The sequence below is a fragment of the Rissa tridactyla genome, chromosome 4 (genome assembly GCF_028500815.1).
Source record: "Rissa tridactyla isolate bRisTri1 chromosome 4, bRisTri1.patW.cur.20221130, whole genome shotgun sequence".
Classification (NCBI taxonomy): Eukaryota; Metazoa; Chordata; class Aves; order Charadriiformes; family Laridae; genus Rissa; species Rissa tridactyla.
In genome coordinates, this window is record NC_071469.1 from 54445831 (window position 1) to 54459353 (window position 13523).

The 13523-nt window shown below is 45.6% G+C and overlaps 1 protein-coding gene across 1 annotated transcript in view; it reads left to right on the forward strand.

Annotated features, from left to right (window-relative positions):
* LOC128908257 (ras and Rab interactor 3-like) overlaps positions 1-13523 on the forward strand; it is a 172559-nt gene that overhangs the window by 123143 nt on the left and 35893 nt on the right. Inside the window, exon 19 of the mRNA XM_054198071.1 lies at positions 1559-1673. Coding sequence (XP_054054046.1) covers positions 1559-1673 — 115 coding nt within the window. The remainder of the gene's footprint in view (positions 1-1558; positions 1674-13523) is intronic.

Here is a 13523-nt window from a genome sequence, read left to right on the forward strand (position 1 = left end):
CCTCTTTCTTTTTTCCCCTTTCCTCTTTCTTCTTCTTTTTTTTTTTTTTTTTTTTTTTTTAATATCACTGGTCCCATTGGTGGGAACCAATGGCTACAGTGGTTCCACTGGCTCCAATTAAAGACTCAGGGACCTCTTATCTGTGCGTGTATGAATACCTGATGGGAGGGAGTACAAAAGACTGAGCCAGACAATTCTCAGTGGTATTCAGTGAAATGATGAGGTGCAGTGGGCATAGGCTGAAACACAGGAAATTCTGTTTAAACATTAAGAATAGCTTTTTTATTGTCAGGATGATTGAACATTGGAAAAGGTGCCCAAGAGGCTGTAGAGCCTACATCCTTGGAGGTCATAAAACCCGGACAAGACACAATCCTGAGTGACTTGCTGTAGTCGATCCATCTTTGAGCATTGCAGTTGGACTAGGTGATCTCCAGAGTTCCTTCCAACCACATCTCCACTGTGATTTTGGGAGCAGTCAATACACTTGAAGTCAGTGCTGCCAAGCTGGGGGAACAGGACTGGCGGGAACCTGCCAAAATTCAACAAGGACAAATGCAAAGTGTTGCCCCAGGGAAGGCAGAGCCTCCAGCAGGGATCTGGGCTGGCAGAACCTGGCTGGGCAGCTCTGCAGAAAAGGCCCTACAGGGACGTTGGGCAGCCAGCTGGGCACAGACCTACTGAGGAGAGGCTGTAGGACCACGGTTTGTTCAACCAGGAGAGACAACTTTGCGGGGACTGTGCAGCAGCCACCTGGTTGCTACAGGGAGGTCATGGAGAAGATGGAGCTGGGCTCTGCTCAGCACTGCATGGTGGGAGAACAAGAGGTGACAGGTGTACATTGAAACCAGAGGGGTTCGGATTGGGTACGGGGAAACACTTTCTCCCTGTGAGGACAGCAAGTGGTGAGACAGGTTGTCTGGAGAGGTTGTGCAGCCTCTGTCCTTGGACGTTCTCCAGACCTGTATGGATGAAGCCCTGAGCAACCTGTTCTGGCCTCATGGTTTTGCCCAGAGGGTTGGACAAAAGCCCTCCTGGGGTCCCTGCCTGCCTGAATGATCTTCCGGTCCCATGAAGAAACTCTGCCGTGACACACTGTGGCCATCAGAGCCTTTGGCGTTATGTTCCGCTCGTGGGCACTTGAATCCTTTCCCTCTCAATGTACAAGTGACTCTTGTGTTTTAGACTCAGGCTGGGACATTCTAGGGTGAATTGTCTGTGGTTTAGGGCACTTATGTGAGGAGCGTCACTCGACAAATTGTGAACGCAGCTTTATACTCTTCAGTTAGGGAAATAGTTTGCCTTTTAGGCTTAAGTGGGACATCAGCGATGGACAGAAATTTTGCTCGTTCCTTCACAGCTCTGAATTTCAGACAGATAAAATGGCCCTTTATTCATTATTTTTGTCATGTAAAGTTCAACCAAGTGGAACAAAGCTAAAATAAGATCATTTAAAGGTGAATTGTACTGATAAAAAACTTAATCACCAATGACCTAAAATAAAGTTCAGAAGCTCACATAAAGTAGCTAAGCTCCTGATTGCTTTCTCCTTTTTCAGATATTCTTGGTTAGGAAAGAGGCTAATGTGAACAACATGGTCCTTGCAGTCCGCCTGCCAATGCAGAACGAGGCACCTGGTGTGCTGGAGTACAATATTAAAGAAGAAAAATCAAGTAAGTTCTTTACATTTTTTGGTCTTGCTCTGATTATTGTACTGAATCCTCTTGTGACCACCAGTATTTATGTAATCTCACTTGCAATGAGCAGGTTCCTCTTGTGACCGGCAGCAGATCTTGCTTTTATGGTGTAGTTCAGTTAATATTTCCTGCAGCTGCTTTACCTCAGCTCCCCTGTGGTTCTGCACCTTGTGTTATCGTTTACAGACTTGCAACAGGAAAATAAAGCACCTCCAGATGAGCAGGCCAGTGCTTTGATCAAGCGAGAGGAGCTGCCTTTTAGCAGGTGGAAGTCATAGAATCATAGAACCTTCATGGTTGGAAAGGACCTTTGAGATCATCGAGTCCAACCATACACACACAGAAAAAAACCCCCAACCCCTACAATCTCTGCCACTAGAGCATGCCCTGAAGTGCCACATCTAGACATTTCTTAAACACCTCTAGGGATGGTGACTCAGCCACCTCCCTGGGCAGGCTGTTCCAGTGCCTGACCACTCTTTCAGTAAAGTCATTCTTCCTAATGTCTAATCTAAACCTCCCCTGCTGCAGCTTCAGACCATTTCCTCTGGTCCTGTCATTATTCACCTGGGAGGAGAGGCCAACACCCACCTCTCTCCAACCTCCTTTCAGGTAGTTGTAGAGGGCAATGAGGCCTCCCCTCAGCCTCCTCTTCTCCAAGCTAAACATGCCCAGCTCCCTCAGCCTCTCCTCATATGACCTGGTCTCCAGACCCCTCACCAGCCTGGTAGCTCTCCTCTGGACCTGCTCCAGCACTTTAATGTCCCTCTTGTACAGAGGGGCCCAGAACTGAACACAGTACTCGAGGTGGGGCCTCACCAGTGCCGAGGACAGAGGCACGATCACTTCCCTACTCCTGCTGGCCACGCCATTCCTGATAGAAGCCAGAATGCTGTTGGCCTTCTTGGCCACCTGGGCACACTGCTGGCTCATGTTAAGCTGGCCATCCACCATCACCCCCAGGTCCTTTTCTGCTGGGCAGCTTTCCAGCCACTCTTCCCCAAGCCTGTAGCGTTGCTTGGGGTTGTTGTGACCGAAATGCAGGACCCGGCACTTGGCCTTATTAAACTTCATACAACTGGCCTTGGTCTATTGATCCAGCCTGTCCAGGTCCCTCTGTAGGGCCTTCCTACCCTCAAGCAGATCAACACTCCCACCTAGTTTGGTGTCATCTGCAAACTTACTGAGGGTGCACTCAATCCCCTCATCCAGATCATTGATAAAGATATAAACAAAACTGGCCCCAAAACTGAGCCCTGAGGGACACCACTGGTGACCGGCCGCCAAGAGGATTTCACCCCATTAATCACAACTCTCTGGGCACGGCCATCCCGCCAGTCTCTTACCCAGTGAAGAGTACCCTTGTCTATGCCATGATTCGCCAGCTTCTCCAGGAGAATGCTGTGGGGGCCGGTGACTTATTTCTCCCCCCGCCAGAGGGACAAGTGAATCTCTCAGTCTGCTCTAATCTCAAGTGCAGCCCACAGACTGCTTGTGTGGCTGCCATGTACCTCCAGGAGATCTTTATCTCTCATCTGTGTGCTCCTCGGAGCACACAATTGCAGAGATGCCCCACATCTTTAGTGCTCCTGCACGGAGGCAGGGAAAGCAAGCCTTTTGCCACAACTTCAGGCGCCCAGATTAAGAAGACAAGGGCAAGGGGTTAGCTGCAGGATGGGGAAACTTTTTTATTGAGTTATTTGAAGTTGACCTAGGGCTTAGGTTTTGCATGGTGGGACATTGGTTTTTGATGAATCAAGTTTTCCTTTGGATAAAAGTTAAATTGAATCCTGCCATCCTAAAAATGTCATTTATAGAAATGTTACTTCTTGACTTGTGTCCTGTGCCATAAAATCTGATTTCTTTGAGGACAGGCAAAGTAAAATGTAGTACAAAAATTTCACTGTGAAATAGCCCAGCTAGAAAGACTTTTGTGCCAAGTTTTTCAAACTTGCTTGCTGTTTCTAATTTATCACTAACTTAATGCAAAGTGTGCGTTCAGCTTTCTGGTAGGAATAAGAATTAAAACAGTTTCCATCATTTTCATACAAGTCGCAAAGTAAGTGGAAGAGGGTAATTAAAAATTATCTCTCTTTCAAAAAGCAGGAGAACTGCCATCACATGTGCAGAGATCCCAGCCGCCGTGAGGCTGGTGTATTCCTATGGTGGATAGGCACCTTGAGTTCTGTCAGCGTTGAGCTGTAGAAGGCCCCTCAGTTCTCCATCCCACACCGTTTTGACAGGAGCACACTGGGCACGGGAATGGTCATGCTTTTCCTTCTTCTCATTTAGGGTAAATAGCCTGCCTGTTGAGTTTAGATGAAATCAAATTTATTCCTGTTAGGGAAGCCAAAGGAATATACCTGGCACAAAGGGAGGTGGTAAATCTGTGTCTCGAAGTAACTTAGTATATTAGCTTTGATTTATTGTCTCTGTGTTGCTCCACCCGCTTTCTAAACTTTTTTGGGAAATAAAATTATATGTTGTATGAATGCTTTAAAAGAATTAAAACTGGAATCCGAGCTTCCTTCTAAGTACCCTGGTACGTCTGGATTGCCTTAGCTTAATGAAGTGCCCTTCAGTCTTCCCTGGTATTCTGTAAGCGTCAGTGTCAAACCTCTGAGCGCCCATGGTGAGTAACTGCAGACCAGAGATGTTGTCTCGCTGTGGAATGCAAGTCTGCCCAAAGTTTGGTGTTAAATTTCCTGAGAGTGTGTAGAGGATGCCAGCTGCGTGGCCTGAGGAACACTGTAGACTGGCAGGATTTTTCCAGGCATCTAGTCTTTAACTTCAGAAAGTCCCTCTTTAGTTCTGTGCTTGCTAAAAGGATGCCTCCTCCCCGCGGAACATCGCAAACAGGGAGGTGAATCCTCCTGACAGCTTCCTGCTCTTTGAGTCTGCATGAAGGTGGAGCTGAGCTGGTGCCCTTCCAGTGCCCTTCAAAAGGAGCAGCTGTAATTCCCCTGCCATTCAAGAATCCCCCTTTCCAGCTCTACTGGGTCCAGGCAGCTTTGGTTTTGCTGGCCTGCTCCTAATATTTCTTTTCTAAGTTGACAGATAAACAATGATCTGTGCAATCTGCCCCACAGAGAGCTGTTTGTCCCTTTCTGACTCTTCCTAAAGCGTTTGAAGAAGTGGGAACAAGTTCTCCCTGTTACCTTGGTTCAGCTCATTAGACTCCACAGACTTGATGCATTCAGATGTAAACTGAAAACTGAATTTGCCTTGATGTAAATAGTTCAGATTTTATGGAGATCCTCCCTTCCAGTTAAAATTCAAGTTGCAGCCCATCCCAGCGTACTATTTTGGAGCACCTTGCCAGCTGCTTCTTGTCCTTCTCATGAGGACTCAGTGCAATCTCAGCTTCACAAGTGACACAAAGAAGGATGCGCTATCCTTAAAGGTGACATGATGGCTCTGTGCCATCTCTACAGTGATATCCATCTCTTACTTTTACCGTATGCAGCTTTAAGCAGCAAGTTTTACTGCTCAGCTGTTTGTATAAAGCCGTTCTAATCCCGTCCTACTTTTCAAATAATATATGAAGAGGTTTTCCCCAGTACCATAATGGCAGTATGGAGGTTGCTGCCCAGCCCCTGAGATCCATATATAGATGGCTCAATCAATGAAGTACAAAAAACTTCTTAGCATTGCACTGCCAAATAATGGTGGATCATTTCTTTTCTCTTTCTTTTCCCCACACCAGATCTGCTTTGTTGATGTTTGATGAAATATTTAGGGAAGTATAGTTTTCTGAGGGGAAGACTGAATTTAATTGTGATTTTTTTTTAAAATGGAAATCCCCAAAGAACTCACTAGGTAAGGGGGTCAAGAAATGAAACTTCTTTCCATTTTTTCCTGGGGATTTTTCACCTAGTCACTGAAGTAGCCCTTAGAATCATAAAACAGGAGAATGAAGAGATTGGATTTAAAAAATTTTCTTCTCGTTCTTCATCTTTGGTCATAATTTCTCCAGAGACAGGAGGGCTAAAGCCTGGTCACAGCAGCAGGTATGGTAGAAACCCAACAGCAGATACTACATTGTTCATCAGAAAGTTGAGAAACCAGGCAACTTTCAGAGCCTTGGATCTCTGTGATTTTCCTTCTCGGCCTGAAGGATCCCTTACTTCTTACTCAGAACAGTGGAAATCTTTCAGAGAGAAGGCTTGTTACAAGATTTCTTCTGTTTAGACATGCAGTGTTGGGAGATACCTCTCCAAAGCTCCTCTCTCAAGTGCTGCTGAAATCTCAGCTACTTTGTGCGCTTTTGGTTCTGAGAGTTGTCCCTGACTTCTGCTTCATCCCAAAATGGAGCCCTAACCTCGCATACCTCAAGAACTGAGCGGTATTTGCTCAGATGACTCCTACCCTTGGCTCTTCTCAGCAAACTGATTGAAACCTCAGGTGTATTCTCCTTCCCCTTTAGGTGTACACAGTCAGAAGTCATTCCACTGACAGCAGTGACATTGCAGCAGTATTAAAAAGAAAAGAATCAGTTATTTAAAGTAAATGTGCGTGTTTGAAGTAACATATACTGAGAGCTTGAAAGAAACATCTGAGTATGGTAGACCACTTGGTGCAGGTAGTGACAGTAGCTTTTACTTTCACAAGTAGTTATGAAGACACCTGCCACAGGGGTAAAGTCTTCTAATAGAAGAACGCTGTAGTGCCATATACTGAGTGTAATGCTTCCTTTTTTTTTCTGGGAAATCTTGTGAATTATAGCTGAAATTAATTTGATTTCTTGAAACACTTGAGTTGACCATATACTTCTCAGGAGTCTTGCACGTATGCTTTGTTGTGCAATGTGTAGTAATTGTTTTCCAAACTCTTACGTGCCAAAAAAAGAGGATGTGATTCCTTTCCAAATATGCAAAATGACGTTAAACAGGAGAAGTATCTGCAATTGCACAGAATAAAGAAGAACATATTATTCATGTTTTCAGAATTCGGAATTGATTTGCCAAGTCAGTGCTGAACTCCTCAGGCTCATCTCCTAAGGCCACGGATCCTGCCACAGATGCCTGCGCTTGTAGTCATGCCTCCCGCATCGCTGTGACTGGCTTTGCTCACTTGGTAGTTTAATTTCCTGAGGCTGTTCACATGAGCCCATGTTCTGGAGTTGCTGTCCCTGTGTTTAGACCATACCTGCGTGGGACAATCTGCCACCAGGCATAGCTAGCTGTTCAGAAGCATCTCTTCCAATGCACTGGGCCAAGGCTGAGTTGAGCCCCCAAAATCACTGAGTGCACAGCTGAAGGAGGGGTTTGTAGTGAAGCCTTGTCTGTAGTGTGGTTATGTCATTTATTACATGAAAACTCTGAGATTTAAATTAAAACTTTGCCTGCTCTGTCCTGGCTTCTCTAGAGACAAACACTGAATGAGCTGGAGCATAAAGGAGGTCTTGAAATAACCTTAACACAATCAAATAGGAAAGACAAAATAAATTATCTCCAAGTAATACAAAAATGTCCAGATCACGATTAAATACCACCTTTGAAAGATGAGACATAGTGCCATTGGACACGGTAGATTATACTCAATTTCTGGTTTATGGACAGCAGCTGTACTTCAGGTTATCTCATATGGGCTTGTGGTAGGGACCCACAATATATCTTGACAGAAAAGATACAGGCAATTACTGCCCTCAAAAGCAGTTTAAGAGAAATCACTGAGTATTGCTGCAAGGTTGCAGGTCTCGTAGCAAAAAGGATGTTGATAAAGAAATCTAGTGTCCTGCCCTGGTCACCTTATTTGGCTTCTCTTAAAGTTAGACCAAGCTCAGGAAGTGCAGGCTGGAGCCTGGTACAAAATGTTTGAGACAGACAGTAGGGATTCAGGAGAAGACCACAACTCAAGTAAAACACATGGCAGCAGTTTACCTGCCTGTTTAATTCTCTAACTGCTTTTACCAAAGGAAATCTGTTTGCCGTGAAAATTCTTGAGGACCTGACCGCTTTGTACATCCACCACCCACTGAGCTGTGTCCGTCAGGACAGAAAGAAAAGTTACACCAGGTCTAGAGGCAGCAGGAACACAGGCCTTGCTGAGGAGTCAAATCAGTAATTTAGACAAGAAAAGGTGTCCCTTTGCACACTGGATTTTAGGAAGGGTGAAATAAATCAGAAAAGGGAAGAGATTATTTAAGGGCTAAGGTTTCATTATCTACTTTCTTGCCTTAATAATCCCAAAGAGGTGCAGTCTAACGCTGTGAAAGCAAGCTTAACTCTCAAATCCAATTTTGTTCATCATTACCAAGTTACTTCAGCCATTTCCACACTTCCATTCCTCCTTCCCAAGCTCATATGGTGGAAAAGTTATTTATTATAGACTAATGCCATTTGCATAGGATAAAAAGGGCATGTGCAGTCATTCTGACCGTCCTGTAGCAGTAACAGAAAATAATTAAACAACAGTAATCAGGCAGCAGCATGTTTACAGAGGGGCTTTTGAGTAACGGGGGGATGGACTTTGTTCATCTTTGCAGGCTTAGTGCTAAACAAAGCTGCTGAAAGCCCTGGTCTTTACAGCCCAGACAGCCTGAGGTGAGGTCTGCGAGCACACCTGGCCCGATGGCAGAGGTCAGGTGATGGGTCAGCAGGTCCGAGCGCTACTTGAGGGCACTCACCAAGTGAGCACAAGGCAGGGAAGAGGAGGCAGATTGACCAGGAACAACTCAGTAGATATTCCTTGTTGACTCAAACAACTTCAGATGCTGATAATGGACTTGTCTGCTGGCACTCTGGCCACTAGGGCCAGATACAGTCCATTCTGGCAGACTTCCCTGTTTTACTTTGTTAACATTTCTTTTTATACACGTTGTTGAGGCTGGATTAACAAATTCAGAGACCGAAGTCCTTGTTGCTAACATGGCTCAGCACGGTCAGGCGGTGTTTTCCCACATGAATTGCATTGAAGTACCGCATGAATGAGGTCATGGGAAAAAATGGGAGGATAGCTGAGTCCTCCCAGCCTACTGGAAATTTAGCTCCTTTAATGAGAGTGGCCAGTTGTGATATGAATATTTTTGTGGAAGTGTTGGCAGCTCTTGCAATAGCTTCCTTGGTTTTGCAAGTCTTTTTGCTAACACCCTGCCTGCTGGAATCAGGAAGTAGACTGAAGATAGACAGACATTTTTATTTTTTTTTCCCCCAGAAAGAGAAATAAGCCTCACAACTGCAGAGAAAAACTGAAAGATGTAACCTTAAAATTTCTAAAAGACTCAGAAAACACAAGATATAGAAAAACAAACTATAGGAAGACAACCTCCCATTTTTAAAATTAATGTTAATTGCGTTTACTTTGGGTCCCTTCTAAACTGGAATGGAGGTGGAAAAGGTGGAAATCTGTGATACTGACCAAGGTCAGAAATATGGGATCTTTCACTTCGTAGCTGAAGTAAATGAACTGAAGTGTGTGCTGGTATTCACGATACTGACTTCTAAGATGAAGCCATTGTTTTGGGTAGCACTTGCAGATTTTCACAGGGGGTTTTCAAGATGGGGCTGGATGAAGCCTTGAGCAACTTGGTTTGACCTCATGGCTGCCCCTTCTTCGAGCAGGGGCTTGGGGTAGAGGCCTCCTTGGGTCCCTGCCAGCCTGAGTGATCCCACGAGAGGCAACCAGCCGGCGAGACTGAATCAGTCTGTGGGCAAGCTCAGGGCAGACGGCAGTTCTCAGAAGGGATGTCTCATAAGAGCAGCAAAAGCAGTTCCCATTCTCTTAAGACCCAGGTTCTGGGATAAATACTGCTAAGATTTACAGAGGGTTGGTGGTGAAAAAGGATAAATAAACCATAAATATTTCCTGGATTAGTCTCTCACCTGTCATCTCCCCCAAAATTTCCTTTCTTTGGTAGATACCTTGTGTAGAGGGAAAAGGAGAGAATGTGCTCGGTCTGCTTAGTGCACATTTGTGCACTTAGTGCAGTTGAATTAACCCATATGAGGTATCTCAGCGTGCTTGAAAAGGCCCAGTAATGCCCTATAGATGCAATTACATGCCCTTTGGCATACTGCAGAGCTAAGCTTGCTGCAGGCTGAGATAGACTCCAGCATGAGGAGTTAATAGCACTGCAAGGCTCCTGGACTGGTTTTGCACAGGTGCTAAAGGGACTTTTCAGTTGAAGTAGGCCGACCCAAGGAGTAAATGTGCATCCTGTCCTTCCCAAGTCAAACCTCTGGAGACAACCTCTGGCTTGTCAGAGGGCAGGCAGAAGGGCCCATCAATAAGCACATTCAGCTACTTCTGTTATCACTGTAATGATACCATAATTCTTTTTAAATGGTCACTTTAACCGAAATGGTTGGCCTCCTTGAGTGGAAACCCTGCAGCTTTCAACACCGGAAAGAAGAATTCTTCATACTGTAAACTAAGGCATGAAACGCAGGGTAGCAGAGCTATTTATAGCTCTGATTTCCTCCGAATAGGTGAGAGGCTAACCCTGACATTACAGAGTGAAAAGATCAAGTTATTTATATTTTTTTTGGTAGCCCATGCTGCTATTCAGCGATAAAGCAAAGAGGGGACTGCCATGACAACCACCTCATGAAATGCCCTGGAGACTTATCTACGAGCCAGAAAGGTCATCAAGCATCTTCAACTTCAGGAATACTATAGAATAGGATTTTACTGAATATATATACAGAAGGCAAAACATCAGTGGTGCCAGTAGCTAGTAGTCAGGGTACAGCAGCCTCATGAGCACAAGTAAAGTAGATGGGAAAGGGTGTGGGCACTGTCCCTTAGAGAGGCAGGAGCCAGGTTTTAGGTGAGTTCAGGCTGTAACTTTGTGCTGAGACTGCTATCATGATAAGCGCTCTCACCATCCCTCATCCACTGGCCACATGTGTCCATGCTCTCATGCCCCTCTGGCCCCCGCCTTCCTCTACCTCATGCAGGTAATGGCTGGAAAGGGGTGAGCAGTACGGACGTGGGGACGTGAAAGAAAGCAGGGCAATGTGGTGGGGTAATGCCTCCTTAGGGGTGCTACTGTGCACTGGGTTATGTGAAATAAAGGCTGGAAAGGAGAACAATGTGATATGGGGTGGAGGGGTGGCTGGTGGCGTTGGGAAGGGTGGGTGGCAGGCTGATGACAGAGGTCTGGGAACAGGGTGGAGATTTGCAGAAGGCAGCTGAGGACGGTCACATCCTGTAGCGCTGGATGACTGCGTGAGCCTCCGAGATGCTCTGAGCAAAGCCGAAAGCGGACTGCCCATATTGGCAGGACCCCATCAGAGCTGTCCTGTGGTGCAAGGAAAGGAGGCTGTAGGCAGGGGTCGAGGATCATCGGGATGGGTGGGAGGTCGGTGCAGAACATCAGCCAAACTGCCCTAATTGCAGCCAGCCTCCTTGAGGCAGAGCGTGGCTGGCACCATGCTGAAGAGCTGCCCCTTTCCCTCCTTGCTGTGCGGGGCTGTGGCACACAAGGCAGGGCACGGCAGCTGCATGCACCTGCAGAGAGGAACGGACCTAAGGATATATGGCTCAGGGAGCTCTACTTAATTTTGCCGAGGAAGTCAGTGTTGTTGTGCCCATTTTACAAAGAGCTGAGGCGCGGGTTGATGAACGAGCTTGGACAGCTGTGCCCCACCAGCCCTGAACAAGCCAGGGCTGCAGAGAGGTCCTTTGCGCGCCGAGCACTTGACTTTGTTCAGTACTGAGGTACCAACACTATTCAATTTTTTTTTGTATGCTTTCTGTATACGCTGTCAGGCAACTCTGCTGCCGCACTGTGAGGGAAGCCAATTTTTCTAGTTTACTTCAGAGGAATGTTTTCCTTTATTGTTGCGTGATGGAGTGTGTGACTGTGGCAAAGTAAGAAACTGTTGTCAGCTCGGGGCCTGAATAGCCTGAAAAAAAGAAATGTGCTGGAAAAAATAACAACAGAGTTATCGAAGCCCTTGGGAGAGAAGATCCCTCTTCCCTTCTCTTGCCAAAAATGGCTGATTTCCTTAATTCCATCTCAATTAAGCAAATCATACGTTTCAGCAGCAGAACTTGTCCAAGACTACTTTTTTCAAGGATTAGCCAGTCGATGAATAGAAGTTTTTGTGTTTTTAGCAGGGGAGGCTGGAGAAGCTCAATATGTAGTTAACCTTAAGCTTCAGATTTTAAGCAGTTTAATTGCATATAAGGAGGCCTCTGGGCATGCAGGCTACTATCCTATTTTCCCATGGTAAGTGACTCCTGTTTGGTGCGGTAGACACCTTGCCGTTAAGGAGAGTAGACAGCCAAGTGTTATCTCTTAAAGCGGTTCCTGTTGCTGCCGATGGTGTGTCTGTGCAACAGCTCTGAAGCTGTAGAGCTACCCCAGTTATCTTCAGATTAGCCTTGCTCAGACGCAGATAACAATCTGCCTGCATCACCCAGGGCTCAGCAGGGGCTAATTTCCCCAGTTCAATGTTTCTCATTAGCGAGAAAAGTCTACCGTCACCTACGCAGCTTCTTGCCATGAAAAACCTACTGTTGAGCAAGTCTGTCCCACGGCGTGAGAGAACTGGGCAGCTCTGCCCCAGCCCTGGACTCCAGCTCAAGGAGTGCCGTTGTGCTGCTGCTTTCTGCTGGACCTCATCTGCCTCCACAGGCAATGCAAGGCCAAAGGCCATCTCTGCGTGGGCTGTTGGAAGGACACAGGAGACATTATCATTGTCTGGCCTACCGTCTGTGGTTTGATTGGAGAGAGAGACTGAATGATTTCTAGTTCCCTAAGGATGTCTAACCTAGACGTCTTCCCAAGGTTAGTCCGCCTGGCAAGGATGAGTCCTACATTATCCCCATTGTTATTAACACTGAAAATTGAGTTAGTGTCAAGGAGTTCCCACTCAGGAGGCTACTCTGAAGTAGGAGCCCAGCGTCTTGGTTTGGCAAGAACAGCAACCAAGGGCCTGGGGGATATTGTAAAACATGGTATGAGGACACATTTTATAACCTGTTATGCAAGTTCATCATTTCTCTTCTAAATGCAGGCGTGCACAAGGAAAGCAGAAAGTCTCACCAAGTCCCGCTCGTTTGAGCTGAGTTCCACATTGCTTTGACACCCTGCTTATTTTAAAATATAAAACACTTTTAAAACCTAAGGTACTTGTGCAGCTGATTTTTCAAGATGTAACAGTGCCAGGTTTCTGTGTGGTTTACAGGTTGTTTTGGAAACATTCTGGTTGCTTATAGCGGTTTGGTTTTTTCTTTTTTTTTTTTTTTTTTTTAAACTCTCCTCCTGAAGAGTTGCCTCCCCCCTCTCCATGCAAACGTTTTCATTTTTACTTTAGGCTTTAAATGGACAGGATTGTAGGGAAAGCCTGTTGGAAAGAAGCCCTCAGGGTCTTCTTAGCTTTGTTAATCCTTGCTTTGGCTTTTTTTGCTTTATTTTTCACTCCCAAGAGGCATAATGCAAAATCTGTGTGTAATCAGCGCTAGAGACGATGTGTGCTCTTCTAGGATAATATTGCCTTACCCTACTCTGCTTAGTACCTTGAACATAACCCAAAAAGCTTACTGGTTTTAAAACAGCTACTCTAAATCAGTACCCATAATACCAGTGCCCTTGTCTCAGTGGCTAAACTCTAACAAATTGTAATTTTTGCCCTTGGACAGTGTTTGCTATCTGAGGATCTTAAAGAGCTTAATAAACAAGAATTTAGACTTGTAAATGAGGTAAATAAGATATTGCTCAAAGTAAAATGAGGGTGGTAAGGACCTCATACTTTTACCTTTGAGTAGGACCTTCAAAGTCAGTGAGACTGCAATGTGTCCCACTCGGAAGAGTGGGAATCAGAAGACCTTCTTCTGCCAGGTTGGCTAATAGATGGGATTGCAGCTCTTGAAGCA